The sequence below is a fragment of the Protomyctophum bolini genome, assembly GCF_963924005.1.
Source record: "Protomyctophum bolini genome assembly, chromosome: 18".
NCBI classification, from domain to species: Eukaryota; Metazoa; Chordata; class Actinopteri; order Myctophiformes; family Myctophidae; genus Protomyctophum; species Protomyctophum bolini.
In genome coordinates this window covers 30,692,710-30,715,066 of record NC_137879.1, presented here as the reverse complement: position 1 = coordinate 30,715,066, position 22,357 = coordinate 30,692,710, and the positions used below count along the sequence as shown (strand labels likewise).

The 22,357-nt window shown below is 43.9% G+C and overlaps 1 protein-coding gene across 1 annotated transcript in view; it reads right to left on the bottom strand.

Moving 5' to 3' along the window:
- Nucleotides 1-11,976, bottom strand: part of tbkbp1 (TBK1 binding protein 1) — a gene marked incomplete at its 3' end in the record, with an annotated part of 28,120 nt that extends 16,144 nt beyond the window's left edge. Inside the window, exons 1-4 of the mRNA XM_080789182.1 lie at nt 11,599-11,976; nt 7,911-8,036; nt 2,865-2,969; nt 1,553-1,700 (exon numbers count right to left, since the gene is read on the bottom strand). Of these exons, the coding sequence (XP_080645308.1) occupies nt 1,553-1,700; nt 2,865-2,969; nt 7,911-8,036; nt 11,599-11,844 (625 nt within the window). The 5' untranslated portion in view covers nt 11,845-11,976. The remainder of the gene's footprint in view (nt 1-1,552; nt 1,701-2,864; nt 2,970-7,910; nt 8,037-11,598) is intronic.
- Nucleotides 11,977-22,357: the final 10,381 nt, after the last annotated feature.

Below are 22,357 nucleotides of genomic sequence, written 5' to 3'. Positions count from 1 at the left end.
CCGATTCCGTAACGGGTCTCATGGTCGCAGCCTACTGTAGGTATTTCCTGTAGGCGGAGACGACACATCTGCGGTTTCCCCGCACCAAGCTTCTACTACAGGGAATGGAAAAGTGACTGATGTTAGTCTGCCTCAAACGTTACTCTTTTACCTGCTTTTTTACTAACACTAACATTACAAAGATGCCCAGAACATCGGGATGAACCTGTGTAGTTTATGGCTGCTCCAACAGTAGTGGCATTGAGTAATGGTTGAGACAAAGCAGTGAAAGGACATGAAAGATACATAACGTCAGTCTTACCCAATACCCAATCTTTCTGTTTTAGGAACACAAGGCAACTGTACTTTATACCCCATACTAAGCATTAAAGTATGAGGTATAAAGTACAGCAGGTCGGAATCGGTCCATATGGAGCTGGAGCTGACCTGACATTCCATATGTGACTCAAATTTTATCACACCATGAGCCTCAATATTCTGTGGAGCACGATCCTTTTTGCATGCCTTTGTGGCGCTAATGCATTTGTGACTGTGGACTTTGCTGCATGCCTGATGGCTCACAGTCTGTCTTTCCTGTCACAATCTGTTTCTTGTTCTGTCTCCCTATTACCTTTTCTTGTCTTGCATGTTTCTTACTGTAGTTATAGTTAGTGTTTACTTTAGAAAAAATGTGACTTCCTCGTTTCTTAGTTGGGTTTTGTTTATACTTACTTTAAGTTGGGTTTTGTTTATACTTACTTTATTTTGTAAGGCTAATGTTCTAGTTCGGCGAGCACTTGCCTGAAAGCCTTGCACGGGATGAGGAGAGTGTGGAAATCAGATATGAGGGAAGACCTTAAGAGGCGGCTGTTCATAGCTACTGTGGAGTCAGTACTGCTGTATGGGACCGAGACATGGACCCTCACAGTACAACAGGAAAAAGCCCTAGATGGAGTCTACACAAGAATGCTACGAACGGTGTTAATGGTGTTAATACATGGGCCTCTATGGAGACCTAGTACCACCGGTCACAGACAAAGTCAGAGAGAGAAGGATGAGGCTGGCGGGGCACTGTGTCAGGCACCCAGAACTTGAGGCAAGTAAATTGACCCTATATGGGAGCCAACCCAGGGCAAAGCCAGGAGGGCAAAGAAGCGTACCACCTATGTAGACGTGCTGCGGCGCGACAGCTTGGCTAACAACACTGCAGAGCTCAAGAACCTGACGTTGGATAGGAAATTGTGGAGGGCAGCGATCCAGGAATCCCGAGTTGGTGTTGGCTAGACGTCACTCTTGCAGCAACTAACTAATGTTCTAGTGTTTCCTGGTTTGCTCTGTTGCTGCTGTTTCATGATTTATGCCCTGGTCAGAAAACAAATGTTTTCTGAAATAGTGAAAATAGCTAATCAACAAGCTCACAGTGTAGCAGATATATATATATATTTTTACAATTTATAAAATACATCCCTGGTTGTGGTTAAAATGGAAACGTAAAAAAACTAATCACAGTTCTGGAAAGTTCCAGGTAATGGAAGGAAGGTTCTGTGTCAAACCTCATAAGATAGGCACTCACTGTGTGTGTCATTGCTTGCATGGAGTTGGAGGTATTGCATGTCTTTGCTGTGGAGCTGGGAGTTGAGTTTCTGCAGGGAGCTGTCTCTCTGCCTGAGAGCTGATTCAAGGCCCACAATACGCTCCACATGTTTCTCCACCAGGCTGGTCTGAAACCATGCACGCACGCACACACACACACACACACGCATGCACGCACGCACGCACACACACACACACACACACACACACACACACACACACACACACACACACACACACACACACACACACACACGCTCATTAGAGGGATTGATTTTGAGTAGGGAAGCATTAGCAAGTGAGTACAAGATATCGGGGCAAAAGTCGAGTAACTGGATGGAGCCATTTAAATTGAAACCACCGAGAGAGCTTCAGGTGACATTGAAACCGTGTCAATGCTTGGCAAGTGGCAATCTCTTCCTCTTTAGCTACTCCCTGGCATTAAACCACTTAAGCGTCTACTTTATACATCATCACGATACAAATGATCTACAGGCCTAGTACATTAAATCGTTAAATCCAAATTAGATCTTTATTTTAGCTATTTCTTGAAAACTGTAACATTGAACATTTGCCCAGAATAGGATAGGGGCCAGGCAGACAATCTGTTCACTTGGAACCCAGTGTTCAATTTGGGTGGGCTCCCACCTTATATCGAAGGGTTTCATTTCAGTGTGAGACAGAGACACCTGCTACATGAAAAACATGCCACCAACTTTCACAGAATGTTCTCTTGGCCATATTATTCACACACAGTGTCCTGTTTTGCTCCTACTTCATGGTGCTAAATTAATTTCTCACAGCAGAGTAACTTTTTGAAATCTAGCCAATCGTTGCACAAAAGTTGAGCAGAAATGCGCTTCTCCAAAATGGATTTTCTTTTTCTTCGTGAGGTTGTTGTCGCAGACCTCGGCTTTTAACCACTTGAACATCCCTATTCTAAGGGGAACATGCACTTTACAAGAGCATACAGTACAGTTTCAACTCAGATCAGATTGACTAAGTTGTAGGGAGAGGTTTTAAGTGGTTAATATAGCGCTCGCTATAGTAGGCGCACTTCAATCTTTGCCGTAATTTCACTAAAACACGCGAGACCTGCTCATTTTAGAGACCATTCACCTGTACCTGTATATGCCTATCAAGATACAATAAGTTATTTCTAAAAAAACAAACATGAATGCGCGTGCACGAGCATGCATGTGCGTGCATGTGACGTCATTAAAATGGCGCTCCCCCCAATTAAAAAATACCCCCTACTACACTACTGGTGGCGTCGACGTTGAGTCACTGACCATCTTGTCCAGGTCTCTCTGCAGGTTGCTTTTCTCCATGTGGATCTTTTCATATGCCTGGATGACATCCTCCAGCTGTTCCTCCCTCTCCTTTCTCTTCTTGAGCTGAGAGAGAGAGACAGAGAGACAGAGAGAGAGAGAGAGACAGACAGACAGACAGACAGAGAGAGAGAGAGAGAGAGAGAGAGAGAGAGAGAGAGAGAGAGAGAGAGAGGACGTACTGTAAGGACAGGTGCGGGCTACACGACGTGTTCCACTTGTACAAAGGAACACACGTTGGTTGTATAACCGGACACATTTAGGACACCAAAATAGCGACGACACGCTCAGTACAGAGCGCCTCCAGTCTCCACATCCAGATGAAGAGTATAATAACCACAGTACATATCAAAAAGCCTTTTTTCATATACAGTATGGCCTCTTGAAATGTTCCCAAATGGTGTGCTGAGGTACAATGGTACTGTCCAGGTTTACCTTGGGAACTACAAAGTATTACTATATATATTTTACGTGTAGTGTACCCTACTTTGTGTGTTAGTGATTTTGACATGCCCATTGGTGTGCGTTGGGCACAAGTTTGAAAACCACTGGAATCGACCACCCAAGTAAGACACAGGAGCACTCATGGCGTCCGTCTGCACGTGGGTGACTAACTGACATTTTGACAAGCATCTTCCCCAGACAGAGAGTATGCGTTCAACACCAGCTGCAAAACAATATGCCAGCAAAAAATGAGCTCAAAACAACAAGTCTAGAAGCCTTGAGAGGACTAAGCTGGCTTTCTCTTGCACGAGAGAGCCACTGTCATCAACGTCTAAATCGATGGTGAAATGAATAGACTGTCAAAGGAGGACAATTGAGAGAGAATGAGATTATCCCGAAGAATAGGGTCACTTCAGGCAACGGAGCAGGACGTGTAATATAGTGGCGGGAGGAGAGAGAAAAGCTGTATATACTTTTATACAAGTCTTGTTTTTATCTTGAAAATAACGAGTTGACATACGGCAAAGTAAAAAAAGAACTGTGGCATAGCGGGAGGTAAACACGGAACAAGGACAAAGAGCTACCGGTATGTCAACAGCGGGTGCGTGAGAAGCGAGGCGTATATACAGTAAAGTATACACACTACACAGCGTGGCTATATGGTAACACCAAAGACATGATCTGCCTGGGGATGTCAGAAGGGTCTTGACCAAGAGCAGTGGAGCCAGATTGGCCTACCGGAGAGCCACAGTTCATGAACACATTTTGATACAAAGATCGAGACCCCACAGCAACAGTATTTTAATGAAAGCGGATGTGTTCGTGTTTTCTCAGGCCGTATTGTATTGACGCGTTCGTCTGGTTTCCAGGCTACGAATGTGTTTTGAGTGATGCAACAACATAGACTTTTATAGGTGTTATTTCAATCAGTATAATTTGGTTAACCCATTCTGGGCGGGAACCCCTTTTGGTGTTTTAAGCATTATGTCACACTTTAGCTATTGAAAAATAGCACATTTACAAGCTCATAGCGTGCTGCGCTATGTGTGCGTGTGTGTGTGTGTGTGTGTGTGTGTGGGTGGGTGCGTGCGTACGTGCGTGCGTGTGGAGGAGGTGTTTTCTTTGCCATGCCACTGTACTGTGGAGATGCGATCCTGCATCCTTAAAAATGAAAGCAATGGATGATGTATCCGAGGAAGAGGCTTTGTTGTGGAGGTATTCAGACACAGGGGGCAGACAGACATGCTGGCATTTCAAAGCCTCGCCGCATGTTATTGTGCTGCTAAAGCCTGACTAATGCTGCGTTCACACTGGCAGCGATGTGCTACAAAGCAATGCAGCATATCTGTCGCCAAGTCGCTGTTCAGTCGCACACGCGCTAGCGCCATTATTTACCATTCAAACTGAATGGTATAGCAAGCCAAATGACATCATGATGACGTTAGGATGACGTCCTCCGGTGACATTTCCAGGTCGTCTTCACCAGTTGAAATACTATTATTATTCTGGCCTCGATCGGACTGAATTGGGCGGAATTTATGTTGGTCTTGTCTTGGTTAGACTTGATTTGGCCCCAGTAGAGACGTCACTAATTAGTCCAGGGCCTGGGATAGCCTGTATCCTTGTGGTTGCCAGTGTGACTGTGAACGCATCATTACACACAAAATCACCGATTTACAGTATAAGCTCACAACATGTCCCATTGCATTGTGAGCATTGCATTGTGATTCCGTCTGTGACGCCATTGTACGACAGGGTATGACTTGGACATCACTCCTGCTTCCGGCAATAATTCTGCTCCCGTCTTGGCGTCTCGCCTCTCCTATACTGTACCTACTGTAGTCACCTGGCTGCTGTCATACCATTTTAGCCAGAAAAGGACAGGGGTGACGTGTCGCCCACTGCGCAGGCTCGTTCAGCCAATATGACACATTCCATCACTGTGACTGGCCGGCAGTGAGCGCTGCGACCTTGTGTGTCGGAGGACATGACGTGTTGTGTGGCTCTTATAAAAACATGTCCTCCTCCCTCCCACTCAGCCTGCATGTGTCTCATTCCATTTTCTTTGTCCATCCATCTCTCTGTTCTTATTGTCACCCCTTCTAGAAAATATTCAAGCTATTCACAGTTGCTCATCACCCCATGCCTGTTCCGCCACGCTGTCCCTCTCCTCCACTGCACAAATACGAGTTAGGAGCGAGAGGAATGACTTGTCGAGATGCATTACGGGCACTGCCATTCTATTCTCTATTCCCGCAGCGTTTTCTTATATCCTATACCCATACCCTGAGTAAACAAGAAACTACTTTTTAAAATCTTAAAGCTGTCAAATATCCTTTCTTTTTAATATATCTAGTTTGCAAGCAAACCTTTTATAGCTACATTTCAACACAACACATTTGACACGACGTGTGTGGCCACAAATCTGTCGTTGTGTCAACACGAGATATGTTGTCCCTGACTACATCCAGTTGACAGGTTGACACAAACTTTTGCAACAAAACTGTCGGGTGGACACACTCAGCAAGACTTTGGCCAGTTCCACTCCCACTCATGCTGTCCGAACCAAAATAGAAAAGTGTGAAAATCCCATGTCACAGCAGCCGTTCCTGGACTCGGAACAGCACGATCTGTGGAGAATTCGCTTGGACTGCAACTCTCATGCTCTTAATTAGCGTGAGGCTTTCTTTTAAGTGGGTGTCCACCGCGTTCAAGTCAGCGTTAATTTGTTCTGTTGACAGAGGAGGTTTTCAGTCACCTCTCTGCTCTCTTACCCTCTCGCTTACTCGTCTGCCATCTCTTCTCTCCCCCCATCTGTCTCCTGTCCCACACTCTCCCCACCACTCACGATTCTCTCCCTTCTGACATGTCTTATATCATATAACATTTAACCTCTTAAACCCTGGCTATATACTTCCCAGGGGTCTATATTTGGTCCAAATTTGGCCTTTGTGCCCTCAGACAATAAATGGCCTTATTGCCCCTAAAATGATGAAACTCCTGATGGGTTGTGAGCTTGTAGATAGGCTATTTTAGCATTTTTTGTACGCCACCATTGTACAACAACGTAGAACTCTAGGCTATATTCATTTATTCATGTCGCTTCTTTGATATACTGTATAAGAAATGTCAAAAGAAATGTCCAAAAACTCCTGCTTCTCGGTTAATAGATTAACATGAGCAAGATTACATTGTTTATTGGTTCTTACTATAATTGGATACTTCACTATATTTTCTGTTAGCCCAAAGCGTTGTGACACCATTATTAGACCCGGTCTTATTTAACGTTTCTTAAAATGTAATTGGCCAAAGAATTCTCACCTGTTTCACCTCATTTTGAGATGGACAGAATATACAGTCAATCCCAAAACGTGTTATGTTGAGTGCAGAAGTGCATTTCTTTTCACTTCATAAATGCACAAATAAATAAATAATACTGTAGTTTGTTGTTCGAAGGCTTTGCTTGCTTATGAATTATTTAAATTCAAAATCTGTAAGTGGGATTTTAAGGTAATTTCATTGTTTTACTGTCTGTTATATTTTCGGAGGAATCTGCACTACAGCTGTTCCATAAGCTGAGGGAACATATAGGGATGACTCACACACAATCGAACGCTCGCTCGCGCACACACACACACACACACACACACACACACACACACACACACACACAGAGCGAGCATTAGTCAGACAGTGGAATTGATGCAGATGCAGACTAAAACAATCAACAAATCCCAGTCCCAGTAAATGAAATCGATAGCTGTCCTTTTTGTCGATTTGATTACATTTCTGTGCGGAAGTGTTTTTAGAGGCTATGTACAGTAGCCTACATTACAGCGAAGCATTGATATTATTACATATATTTTATTTTGAATACAAATACTCTGTGCGATGGATCAGGTTCACATGGCGATGTGGGGAGAACAGCTGCTATCTATCTATCTATCTATCTATCTATCTATCTATCTATCTATCTATCTATCTATCTATCTATCTATCTATCTATCTATCTATCTATCTATCTATCTATCTATCTATCTATCTATCTATCTATCTATCTATCTATCTATCTATCTATCTATCTGTCTGTCTGACCCTCACTGCAGTCAGAGTTCTTTAATGCTCCAAACCTATACAACTATACATTTGCAGTAATTGCCATTTGTCTTAGATTAACCCTAGAACACTAAACATATTTTTGAGTGGTGCAACCACTCCAAGGAACACATCACTAAACATGGGTATATTTTACCCAATATAACATATTCCATAAAAGATATTTCTCATCAAAATATATTGCAGTACAGCAATACATGGCAACTTGAGGTACTCTTCTTTAATATTTCATCATGACTGTTTACAAAAAAACTAGAAATAGATTTCATTGTGGGGGGAAATCGGTGAAAAACATGCAACTATTTTTTTATATTCCTAAAAAGAGATAAATGAAGTTGGGAACTTCTCCTTTGGTCCACCCATTCCTAAGACGTGTGAGAATGGTCCAGTGAATAAATAAATGTAATAATTAAAAAGTCCATTGTGGGTGTACTGCTCTCCCCTCACCTCGTGGGTCAGGGCGCTGACTCTCTGCTGTAGGTTTCCGTTCTCGGACTGCAGCAGGGCCGTTTCCTTGCTCTCAAAGGAGCAGTAGGAGTTGGTCTCCTCACCAAACTCACTGATCATGGGAAACTGCAGGAAGAACAAGAGGACAATGCCGTTAGCGAGGAGGTGGCATGACTGCACAAATAATTGCACGTACAAAGAATTACTATAATAATGTTGTCGACAATAACACAAGACAATTTATAGAGTTTGGGCTTAGCAATATAACACCTGCAATTTCCAGACCTTGGTCAAGTAGTAATATCTGCATACTGGTCTGTTTGAGTGTTTTTGCTAGATGATGTGCCTCTCCCTTCAGTCTGATAATTAGGCTAGTCCATTTCTATGCATGCACGCACGCACGCACCGTGACGCACGCACGCACACACACATTCATGCAGTTATGCTTACGGAATGTGCCACACCATGATAAGACACTTATGGTGATGCAGAGAACATTACGCTGATATGATTCTGCTGATATGATTCCGTGAATAATCACAATTATTCTAATTATGTGGTAGGTGCATTAACAGACGGAGCCGCCCAAAGCACCTTAGACTTCCTTTTAATGTGATTAACCTTTTCCTTAATTACATTTCCTAATTATTAGACGATTACAGAGTAATGGTGCTGAACCGTACATTAGTCATAATATCCCCTGATAAGGAAGAAGCAACAATGCTTATTGCTTATGTAACTTTACTTCACTGCAGGGGGGAGCGCTTTTCATATAGCGCTCATCGTCGTCGCAACGGCTGTGCTTCTGTGAGGAGGACCAAACAAACCTTTTCCATTTGGAGAGACACCTCTTTCTACTCAGACAGAGTTAACAGTGCATGTTAGTGTACGAGAGGCAGAGAGGCCCCAGGGGGGGATCAGCAATCTTCACACTGCTGAACATCCCTATTTCAGCCCGTCGCCCCTCCCCAAAGTATTGCATTCAAGCTTTTCAAAGCGTGTCCTCTCTTCCCAGCCATCTTGGGGGAAAAAAGGCAGAGAGACTATATAGGGTCGAATGACATTGACAAAATATTTTCATCAACTTTTTTAGCAAAATAATTGCTGATCTACTGTACAGGCTCACAACGTGTCGTGTTGCGACACGTTGTAGATTGACTATTTTTGGGAAAGACATTTAGTGTAGATGATAATAATTAAGACAGGGACATATTAATAGATCCTGCAGGCACTCCCGTAAAACAAAGCATAGGCCTACATGATTTTAATCGTTAATTATTGCCGTGGCAATAATCATTATCGTATAAACATTGAGATATTTTCTCTGTAACAGAGAGGTACCGTTACCCATTTTTGCACATTATAACCTGATTGACACTTTACATTTTTGCGCAGCACACTGGCACTATAATTGTGTGAGATATTAAGTGCAATGTGTGTAATGTTTGGAGTGCTATAGAGAAGTGCAATTGTATGTGAAGTGTGTGATGGTTATAGTGATTGAATGCTGCTGTTTCAGTGGACTGGGCTGGGCTATAGTCATAATTTCAGAGGGGCGGGGCTGTGATGTGCTTTTGTTATTGATAATATATATGACTATGTTGTAGTATAGTGTGGAAAAAGGACACAGAATCAGTATTGTTGTAGTTTTTAAGAGTTTTGTAGTAGTTATGTGTGTTGAATGTATATATATTTATGATGTTTTAGAGTTTGAATACACCCATGTAAATGGCGCAGTCCATGCTCATTAGCCTTCAGCTGTGTATAAAAGGATGGGCAGTTGTCTGCTTGAGCTGTGTGTTGTGTACACTGTATACTTGGTCCGACACCCTACCTTAACCCCAAACCCTAACAGCACACGGAAGCCACGGGTGATTCTTAACCGCCCATGTATGCGTCTTTACCGTTGGTCACGTATCTTGTCAGATTATTGGTACAGTTAGACGCCAGCCATTCTGTCCCTTTATTTTGGTGGCCCTGTATGTCGTACTAACTTATGCCCCCCGCGATAGAATTGGTTGTTGATCTGTTGATGTCTGAATGAATACACCGTTTGGTTCAACGTTGCCATGCCTCTGTACTGCTTCCAACCGCTAAAAATGATCACTCTCACAAGGACATACAGTACGTGGGCTAATTGTGTGTGGGTAAAAAATAGAGAGGAACATTAACACAGGTGCCGCAAGATCAACAGTGTATATCCGAAAAACGCAAATTCAGCACCTGCTTTCTCTGAATCACCTCGGCCTCAGTGGGAGTCTGTCGCTCCTGAACAAACTGCCCTTCGCTAGCGCGTCAACGGGGTGGAGGCCTGGGGTCACAGCTAACAGCTGTGTGTGTGGAGCCCAACATACAGCACACACACACACAGGGAACTGTTACCCCTGCTCTTGTCCTCATTCTTCCGCCCTTATTTTCTCTTCCCACTTTCACTGCACCTCCCTCCCCACTGCCTCTTCAAGGCAGTTCCATTCCGTTATTGGCCTTGCAGTTGCAGTGAAATTGCAATGTGCAACAACACTCTCTCTGTCAGTCACCCGTCCCACCCGCAGCGCTCCCGCGGGTGACATTAGTGTCCCTTGCTGTCATGTGGGGCAGGGATGGGGAGTTCATTTGCCTGGCCAGCTGTGTACCTCAGACCCCCACTCTCTATTAGCCTGGTCTCCACAGGAAAAACTATGTCCATGCTGTATGTTTTACAGTGGATGTTTGTATGGGTTCCTTGGACCTATATATGGATGAATGTTTGACATCTTTTTGGTACCGTCAGCTGAGCACCATTTTGCCACTGCTTCTAGGGAGGTCTGTAATGGTCTACAGTTAATTAAATCAAAGCTGTGCAGCATTAATTGGCACATAGCATGATGAGTTTGATTAATTCTCCTGTTTGGCTGGTCCTAGATTTATGTCAACGTAGATCGTCATAAATCTCCTGGTGTTCCAGAGATTCATATCAATATTGAAATGGAACTGCTTATGTGGACAGTGTTTCACTTATTGTTCCAAATAAGGGCCGATTCATACTCCTATTTTACCGCAGTTTCGGCACTATAGTGCCGAAATGATTTCGGCTCATCAGGAATTTTCAGTAGCACGGAAGAGACACGCAATAGTTCGACACCCCTAACCTAACCGCACGCGGAAGCCAAGGGTGAGTCTTAACCGGCCACGTATGCCAGACTTTTGGTGTGTCGGACTAACGTATGCCTCCCAAGGCCACTGTGGCCACCGGGCATATGACTTTTGAGGGGCATAAGGGTGAACTGAGGGCGCACAGCAGCCACGGCCACTGTGGAATTCCTGCCCTCGATTGCATACAGTGTAGGAATCAGAGCAAAAACAATCTACTGTATGGGCTACTGTAACTGAAGAGTTGGAAACGTGCTATTCCAACATTGACCATGAGTGACCCGAACCTTCCATAACCACTTAAACCATATATACTTCATTGGCCGGAGTCCCCCATGGGGGCTAAAAATTCCCGATCTACAAGCTCACAATGTGTTGCGTCAAGGCAGCATATATATGCTTACCAGTTACCACACAGGGCATTGACTGACTTTTGTTACATCATGACCCAGCTCATAATCTGGGTCATGTTCTCCCTCCTCCCTCCCTCCCTCTCTCCACTCCAGTGAAATTATTTCCCTGTGCAGAAAGAAACAAAGGCATCTCCTTCCTTCTATACCTTGATCTCGTAGAGCTTGAGCTTCCTCTTGATGCCGCTGTTCTCTCTCTCCAGGCTGACCAGCCGCGTCTTGATGTCCTGGTAGGCGCTGATGAGGGCAAAGTGGGAGGCGGAGTAGATGTCGTCGGCGGGGGGCAGGGGAGCCGAGCGCCACGCCATGCTGCCACAGCCCTCCTCCTTCAGACCCCCCGGCTCCCCGCCCCCTCCCAGAAGCCCCAGCTCCCCTCCACCGAACAGAGACTCCATCACTCAGAGCCTCAACCTGGAGAGAGAGGGAGGGAGGGAGGAGAGGAGAGACAGAGAGGTGATTCATTTGCTTTTTCTTATACTGAGTGTGAAGGCAAATTGGTTTCATTGTGCTATAAAAATAACAATTTGACAAAGGACTGAGGCATTAATGATGACTGGTGTCTGGCGGAGTAGGCGTGTAGTCAGGATACACCACTAAAAGATAGTACTCCCTTTTTTGTTGAATTCCTCTGGTGTTCATTTGTGCTAAAGACAGAGTGCCAAGATTGTGGTACTTTTTTGTTTTTCATTTGTCTTCAACATTACTCCTCTAGAGTCTGGAGTCTAGACCACTCGATGTGATTAGAATGTGCGAGGGATGTCTTGCCTGTGCATTGTTGCTTTCCCTTTGTATCTCTGGCAGACAGGCTCAGAGGAACAGGCTGGATTGACCTATCAGGAACATGCACCTCCCATGACATCATTGACTTAATATTGAACTGCGTAGTTCCAAAAAGTTGCGCCCCGCCCGATAAGAATGCACCTCAATAACCATCAAATGTGATAATTAGTCAGAAAAATGTAAAAGGCTATTTTTGCAACTAATCATTGTCAAGCTGTTTTTACTAGCAGTCAAATCCAGTATTTGTAATGAGCTGTTGCAGTCTAGAAATTCCGCTTTAGAGAGAGAGAGGGGGGGGGGAAGAGACACACAGACTCCAATGTCCATATTATGTCATCATTTAGGATATTACATGCAGGCCTGTGGCTCTCCAACTTTAAGATGCCTAACAAATTAATGCCACTACAACTACAGACATGATGCAAAGTGAATGCTGTTCCCTAGATGCAACAAACACAAACAAAGCAGCACGCTCAAGGGCACGCAGCCAGCCTGCAGACACAGACGATATAAAATATTAAGATGCAAGAGGTTAGTGTGGGACACGGGGAAAGAAGATTGTTATCTCAAGGTCAAAGACAACCTTTTTATCTTTTTTCCTCAAACGTACAGTATACAGTACACTGGTCTTGTGTTCTAAACAAGGATAGGAGTCAAAATGTTGTTCTCTATACATTTGACTTATTCTATTTTACTTGGCATTGCCACATACTCGTACACAAACTTTCGACTGGAATTATTTAATCAATAAAGAATGTACAATTCAAAACTGGGGATTCAAAATTTGGGGATATTGTAATCATTGGAGGTTGAACCCCATTATCTGTGACCAGCGCCATGTGCGAGAACAAATATTGGCGTGGCGTAACACACACACACACACACACGCGCGCACACATGCACAGAGACATTCTGAAAATGGCCCAAAGCCTGAGCTTGATTCATACTCATTTCTATGTTCATCAGAGAAGTACACAGTTCCACAGCGTCTTTTATTTTAATAACCACAAACTGTAGCGGACACAGCCGCCCACTGTCCTTGACCACATAAAGCAAAGGCATGACATAGTATTATTATAGCACCACAGTGGCCACACAGGTTTTTTCAGCCCACACTGTCTTGCAAGGTGCAGCCACTTTGATCTCTCTGTGAACCTCTGCCCTCCCTCCATATCTCTGGGCACATGCTGTCATGGATGATAAACAGCAACCTGTATGATATCACTACTACCTTCTGTTTATGTGGCCGCCATCGGCGACCTGCATGTGAAAGTCACTCAACACGCATGCGCACGCACGCACGCACGCACGCACTCACACGCAGTGAGCATGTGGATCGGCCACTTTCTGGTGTGCGACACTGCCACGCAAACTAAGTATAAATCGGGCATAACTCCAACCCCAACTCCCCCAAGCCCTTTTTTTTTCTTTTTTTTTACAATAAAACATTTCTCTTTAATTGGGAGGACCACCCACCGGACCAGGAAAATGATCCTCAAATTAGTGGAGACATTTTGGCCCTCACAAGTCTAGTAACACACACACACACACGCCACGGGCATCATGCATGTCTAGGCTAGGCAAGTGTTTGATTCACATTAAGGCATGGCAGAGGCATTACGCAACATAAAGCACTTTGATCGATACACAGTGGAATGGTTGCCTGCTTGCTAACAGCAGCGATGCCCCGTGAGTCAGATGTTGCCTTCTGAGCTATTTTCATCAACACTCTCTCTCTCTCTCTCTCTCTCTCTCCCCCCCATCTCCCCCTTCTCGCTTGTATTCTCCTTGTGTTTCAACACAGAGGGAGGGGGGGGGGGTAATAAAAAGGTAAAAAGGCTGAGCCACACACACGACAGCATGGCAAATACTCTCGCACAGACAAGCATGCAAACTAGAAAGCAAGAATAGTAAGTACATATAAGTGAAATGTACGCAACACACGTCACACATCATGTCCCAAAGGGCTTCACATAAAACCCAATCCATTATACATACATGGCATGCACGTGCATATGCATACATATGCGCATTCATACTGCTCAAAGATCAGGGTTTATACTTTTACTTTTACATTGCACGTCGCTTTAATACCCAAAATATCTACAAGCTCACATCATGTCACACTGTGAGCTTGAAGACCTTCTATTGACTGACAGTGTGGACTGTGGATGGTCATTCCTAAAGGTCAGATTTGAGAAATTGGATTTGCCTGCAGTCTGAACACAGAGGTGGACTGAAGTGTGTGGAATGTGTTTAGACTGATGTCTACCAACAACCTGTCATGTCTGCAAACATTTCCTTCTATAGCCAACAACTGTACAGTACAGTACATGCTGTGTACCATGTATAATAAGGAAAATGTATCCGCGTTTCAAGAAGATTTGCTCCAGCTATGCTCAGAGTGAAAATAAAATACCATATCTTATCTTTACTACATCTGACAACACGGTGGTTTGTTTCACAATCTAGCCAGGTGTGATGTGATTTCTGCCTGCATTCTGTCTGAAGAAAAATCCAATGTACTGGCTGGATTTCCATTTCTTTCATCTCTTTTTTCCCCCCTTCTTTTAAATGCTCTGGAAATAGCACAGGCCAATTCCCTGTATATACAGCCCTATGGAAATAATGTATGGGCTACCCCCCGCTTGCGGAGAACCTGGGGAAATTGCAAAGCGCAGGCTTTAACGCCATGCGAGAAAATTACATATAACTACATTGTGTCGAATATATTTGCACAGCTAAATCCCTACTTTCTCTCTCTTTCTCTCTCTCATTTCTTAAGCACTAGTGTACTGTAAGTAACATTTTTGGCACTACTTTCTCCCAATTGAATTGTGTAATAATTGTGAAAACAACTATATAGTCTCACTTTGTCTACTTTTGAAGGAGGTTACAACTTATTATTATTATTATTATTATTACAACTCCCGAAGCACAGCCCATTCACCTCGGAAAAGGACGAGTCAAAATGGCGTGTCATCACGGGAATCTTTTGTCGAACCCCCATAAGAATACATTGAAAAGTGGCTGTGGGAATAACCATATTAAACACTCTACTAAGGGAGTAAATACATAACTTTGTTAACAACCATTACCGGGGCTATTCCGGCTATCACACGTTGTGTTTTCTTAATAATTGAGCAGACCGTTTTCTTTTTGGCAATATTCATAGTGAAACAGAGCTAGCTGCGAGGGGTGTGTCTTAACTCTTCTCCAAGCTGGTTGCAGCGGTCCACTGAGGCAGCTATCCCAAAATGAGTGCTTCTCTGTGGGTACTAGTAGGCTATAAGATGGGCGACTTATGGAGGGTTTTGTTCTCCGAATTGGTGGTGGGTGCTGAGACAAATGATGACAACATAGGATTAATACGGGACATGAAGCATATTTGTGAGGGAAAGTTGATAATACAAGCTCACAATGCACTGCATTCGCTATACATGAAATTCATGTGGTTAACATAGGCTCCACCGTTGAATTTATTGAATTGTTAAATCGTAATATGATACATACAGTATGAAGACATTTAACAAAAGCAAATGCATGGAGATGGCCCCCGCACACACACACACACACACACACACACACACACACACACACACACACACACACACACACACACACACACACACACACACACACACACACACACACACACTCACACGCACACAGCCACCAGGAAATTGAATCCCATTCCGTTGTTCCCCCAGCTGAGGGTTAGGCCTGCGTTCCAGCACATTCCTGTAAGGGACGAGGTGGCAGCAGCAGCTGATCGATAGCCAAAATATGACCTCAGCCCGGGGAAGAAATAAGGCACGGGAACGCGGGGGAGCATCCATCTTGTCTCTCCTCTGCTCATTGGCAGCGCAGAGATGAGGCATTTATCATGTGCAGTCACACTGACACACAAACAGACAGACAGTCACACGCGCGCGCACACACACACACACACACACACACACACACACACACACACACACACACACACACACCGTTTCTCTCCGTTCCTGCTCTCCCTCTCGTTCCTTTTTTAGTTTTTAGTTTTTTTGCTGTCATTTGTTGGCACTTTTTTTGTTGTTTTTCTCCCAAAATATTGTGTTGAGTTGGCTTTGTTCGAGGCTTACAGATCTTTAAATAAATACTTTTTGAAATGTCTGTGGGAGAAAATGCATGGGTAATCATTTGCTGTCGGCCTGTCGTCGTCATGAAAGTGGGCGGGACTGCGACGCTCTATAAGGGCTCATTTGCTGAGCGCCTGGGGGTGAACGCACAGCCGCTCAGCACTGCTCTTATATTATAATATATAATAATAATAATATAATAATATAATTGCCCTCTCCATCCTTATAGTGATGCCTACAGCAGGCTATACGTTATACCTGAGAGCCCGGATGTCATCCTCTGTTCCACTGAGACATTAGACGGGGGTGTGTGTGTGTGTGTGTGTGTGTGTGTGTGCGTGTGTGTGTGTGCGTCAATTTAACAAAGGTGCAGACGATCAGAAATCTGCTTGATTTCTGATCTATGCCGAATTGAAGTGGACTCGGCCCCAGACTTTTTTTTCTTCTCCCTGGAAATAAAAACATCTGGGTTTCCGAGGCTACTGAGACATCAGCCACACCACACTCACACTCGTTCTTTTGCTTTCACTCCGTTTCTCTGCCATTTTCTCTCCCTCTCTCCTCTCCTCTCCTCTTACTTCCTCCTCTGCCCTCTCTTCATCACCCGGAATACATCACAACCTACCTATAGATCACATCCCGCTGCGAAGGCCCTATCCGTTGCTGCTGCTGCATCATCACTATATCCCAACACATCATAACCTATACACCTCATGCTGGGAAGGCCATGCGTTGCTGCTGAATCATCACTATTAACCACTGAAGCCTATATTTTATATTACAGTTTGACTGCCGAACCCGACTTTGTTATTCGTGTTATTCGTTTTATCTGCCGTGTTTAACTGTTAAGACGTATACAAGGTTTTCCTCGAACACCCCATGGGATACGTCACGCGTTTGGATCGCGTGACTGAAAAAACTAGGTAAACTAGTCCCAATGCATTGTCTATGGGGGATCACGGCAGCCTCCGTGTCGCTTTGTTCTTCTTCCTTAAAGGACCACTTCACCACTTTTCAACCCATCTTCATATAATAGGTCCTCACTAATAATCATGATAAAATGGCACAATTTATTTCTACTCAGTCGGTGTCTCATAAGAGGGTCTATAGCTCAGAGTACAAATGGAACCAAATGGACCCTGACGGGTCCATTTGTACACTCTGAGTTAAATGAACAGTGGTTTTACAATATATACTACGGGGGTCCGTAGCCTAATGCGTATGTGAATTTGGGGGTCCATGAAATGAATGTGTATCGGAATCACTGCTAGAGCTGTAAAAATCCTCCCTTATCGGAGTCACTGGCATATGTTTTCAAATGGGGTGTAAATCTATTTGAGTATCCCTGCTCTATAGTTTACCATTTGTTTTAAGGTCAGATGCATCCCATGGTCAAGAGGTGACGGAATGTGTGGGTTGCTCTAATTTCTCAGTTTGCAGTCATATCGGCACCAGTGAAGGCATGTGAGGTCAGCAGAGCTGAAATATGCTCTCGTGAATAATCTTCAGCCAAAAAGCATTAGTGTTCCTGCTGTAGTATTCACTATTCATGTTTCTAACTTCAGATAGATAGGTAGTAGCAGAAGGTGTGAACCTATTGTTAATTTGTTATGCATTCTAGGCTCTGCACTCTCGCACTGTTTCAGTTACTCGACTGCGCCCTCTACAGAGCCAAAGGTTTATTTTAGACGTGTGGTGGGGGCCTCAGAGTGCGTCCACTAGGGAAAACAGGCCTTATAGACTCCCACAAAATCGTCTTTGTATTGGTGAGTAGAGAAAGTGTTCTTTTTATTTTTGCAGCAGTCGACAGGCTTGCAGTCTTTCATACGTGCGCAGGAGGTTGAAAGTACCATAGCTTTAAGGAGAAGTCCTTAACGCTATGGACCAGAGCTAGTGCAGAATTATGGCCACAAAAACAGTAATTTTCAAAATAGAAAGGTCATCTTGGGCTTCGGCTCATCAAAGCTTATGAAGATGGACAGGTTTGTATCTACAAGTGAGGCAGTGATATTCACCATAACGTGCTAGAAGATAATCACATTTGATGGATATTTGTCATGCGGACAGTATTTTGGTGATGTGGGTGGTATTTTAAAACAGAAGCCCCAGAAATCTATTTTGCTACTTATGTGTCGGGATACTTTGCCTTCAAATTCTTTATATGTCTATTTTTGTAGTTGCAGTACCTCAATATATGAATTTGCATAATTTCGTATTTGTACCATAAAATGGGGTTTGGGGCCCCTGAAACCAAACGGGGCCGTGTTGGGCGTGTTCCCTATCATTTTGTGATGGCCCAATATATGCTAACAGGAAATAATAATAGTGAAAAAAGGTAGCAGAGAACATTATGAAGGTCTGGGCCTCATGGCTCCCGGACTATTAGTGATCTAAAGTTTATATCACCAACGAGAGGCGTTTGTTTGCTTTCTGGCTATAATGGAAGTTTGTGTGTTATTCTACCTATCTCAAGGCTCTCTGTGCTTTTGAACATCAAAGTGAAATAATAAATTGCACGTAGATTTGTTCTCTTTGCGTGTGCTGTGTGCGACTGTGTGCGTGTGCGTGTGTGTGTGCGTCACAGAAACAAGAAACGTAGCCTATTCATGTTTTCATAAACATTATGTAACAATCAAATCCTATTACAGTATCACCCAGAGCTGTTGAGCGCTGTAATTATTTCAATATTATCATATTTTCGGGATCCCCTGTGGAATTATAAAATCCCTTTTGCAGCTTGGGGTGAGGAGCATATCATTATATCTGTGGAGTCTGTGCTAAATGAGAAGTAAAAAGGTACTGTTATTTATAGGTGTAGCCTTGCTGCCTTTGTGTGTTAACTGATGTGACTACCAGGAAAATCGATCTGGTTCAGGCAAAACAATATGTTACTAATTAACTGAGAAAAGTGAATTTGTGAGAGGTTAAGAACATACTGTATATCCCTTCCCCTCCCACCCCATTTACACTGTAGTTGCATAATTACATCACAGAGCGCATAATTACATCTCCTGTGTTTGTTCCTTACAGGTTTGAAATTGGACGGCAATAAAGCTCAGCTGCTATATTTTACATGCCGACAGCAGCGTCGATCACGCTCGCGGCCACATGAGACATCTTTGACCAGATGGCCGTCAGGCTGCAGCTCATAATGCTTAATTTATACTCTGTCGGGGAAACGGCAGATCTGCAGGGCTCAGTGTGTCGTGTCATCGTATGACATCGTAGTACAACAAAGTATAAATCAGGCTACATCATTCTTACAAAGTTACAAATGAGGGAGAAGTCACTTTTGATCCTCACACTGCATGCCTCTTCTGCATAAATAATGTGAGAGCGCGACAGAAATGATGGGTCATGACGAGGTTCTCCAGTGGTCAGGATCAAAGACATATAATTATACTGTACGTGGAAGTTTGTTCAAGGTGTGTTTCACACAAATGTTGCTCCTATACTCAGACGCAATGAGACATGGACAAGCCCCCACTTCAGCCTTCCCTCCACTCGCACTGTCAGTCTGTGTCTAATGGCTAAAAATACAATAAATACAGTAAAGGTTAAACTCGAAAATAAAGGCTGGTGTTTTTTTAAGGTTCACAGCAACCGGACACTGCGTTCATGATTTGAGGCATTTTATTCAAGGGGTGAAATCATCGTCTCGGCCACGCCTTCGGCCTGGTGGAGACACAATTGTATCCAAATGGAGTCAATTTGGGTCCATATTTAGCACTCTCTCTTTAGGTGCCTGGATTTACCAAGTGCCCACTATACTGATGTGCTCAGAACTAAGTGCCCACAATGTTTTGGTGCACATTCTTCATGTATTCCATTATCCATAAACCCTCTGCAGCCACCCTTTTCAACTTTTGAAAGTCAGTTTTTGTCTCCCTCCCACCTCTCCTAATGATTCTCTTCTCTTCTCTCGTCCGTCCGTCCGTCCGTCCGTCCGTCCGTCCATCCGTCCGTCCGACCATCATATCATATACGTATTTACACAGCAACTAATGAATAAGTAGTATAGGGAAAAGTCTCTCTGTCTCTCTTCCTCTCACATGTCCCCCTCTCCTCTCTTACATGTGTGAAAGAGTTCAGCCTGTGTCTATGCCACAGTGTGACTCCAGCAGGGCCCAGACATTTGTCACCTCTGACTCAGACAGTATACTGTACTGTATGTGTGATAGTTCTTGCTACTGAAATCACACTATTTAGTTGTGCACTGATGCATCTTTGTCATCAAGAGCTGGTGCCAAGGCAAAGTATGAAATACTGATAAAAGTTATACACATTCCCATTTGTTGCTAGACCTGATATCAATAGTCTAGGAGTGTTACGTTATACCTTACCTATCATGTTTGGTGTGACCGAATATGCTACAGTACTACGACTGCATTAATGCCTTTCAGTGTTTCTATAGTGTATGACATCTCTGTACTGCAGGGTTGAAGGTTCTGATCTATAGTCATGAGCACACCTGGCATGACAATCAGGCTTATACTACCACTGGAGTTTGAGAATTCTACTTGTTTTATTTCGTTTTTTTACAATGAGGCTCATTTGCATGTAAATAAACGCGCTTCCCTTTGTCTTATTTGCGCATGATTAGCGGCCACAAAAGCCATCCAGCCAATTCATCCTTCAGACTTACATAAACAAACAGAGGAGTGTGTGTGTGTGTGTGTGTGTGTGTGTGTGTGTGTGTGTGTGTGTGTGTGTGTGTGCGCGCGTGCGTGCCTGATGTTCGTACAATGGCCAGCTCTCATCCATTGCACCTGTTCCTTAGACAATAATGTCCTTCGTGATGAATTGGTCCATGAATGTATGCATGCAAATGTCTCTCTCTCCCTCTCTGTGTGTGTGTGTGTGTGTGTGCGCATGTCAGTCTGGGGATATGTAAATGTGTGACGGTGTGAGTCTGTTCTTGTATGATAACATGAGACAAAGGTATGAGTAGCGATGCGTTCGTACTGTACGCGCGAGCGTGTGTGTGTGTCAGAGTGTGTGCGTGCATACATTTGCGCATTCGTGTCGGCATAGGCGTGTGGGCGTATGTATATTACTTGCGTCAGTACATGGAAAGTTTGAGTATGACTCTGTGCTCATGGGCATGTCTGTGCTGTTGCCTGCACTGTAGGTCAAGGAGAATGTGTGCATGTGCGTGGGTGCACATGTGTGTGTGCGCGAGCAGGGAGACGCAGTGAAAGATTTGTGTTCATGTGTCGGTGTGGCCATATGCTGACATCATAACCTACTTAAGTGTCCATCAGCATCACAGCTGATGATGGCTTCTCCCCGGAGCTCTCAGTAGGCTGAGAGTCAGTGATATAGACGGTGGTGACACGAGAACCTGCATAAGGCACTCATGTTTATTTGTGTTTCTTTTAATACCCTTGGAGTGCTCTAGCAAATAGGCTGCCCAGAAACGTTAAGCCTAATTTAGACTTTGCTGTAAGCCTGGCCATGCACTTCAGAAATATAATGTAATAGGCTATATGAAATGAATGTTACAGATTTTCAAGTGAAAAACGGGTCACACTGGGTCATATTTTTGGAGGGGCGCTAGCCCCTCCTATATCCAGCTTTTAGCGATCGTCCACAAACTTGGTCCTAAACAAACTCCCATTGACAATTTATGGAGAATTTTAGGTCATAGTGTTTGAGCGATTTGGAAAACCCCCCGGTCCGCTCCGGTAAAAGATGTGCATATGCACGCACTACAGTGGAGGGACTCGCGACAGGCCAACACCAAGGACCGCCCCCTCTCTATCCTAATTGGATGAAGGCTGGGCCACCTATGCCAAAAACGAAACCTAAGCTTTTTTGGACAGGAAGGAACCCCTTATATGGTCAGCGCGCACTACAGTATGTAGGGAGTATTATCACAACAAAACAAAAAAATATGTGATATTTGAATTAAGTGAAATCACTGAATATACCTTTAAGTCACGGTGACAAATTCCCTAACACAAACATTATGTAGGCTTTCAAGTCTCAACTCTCAGTAACAAGT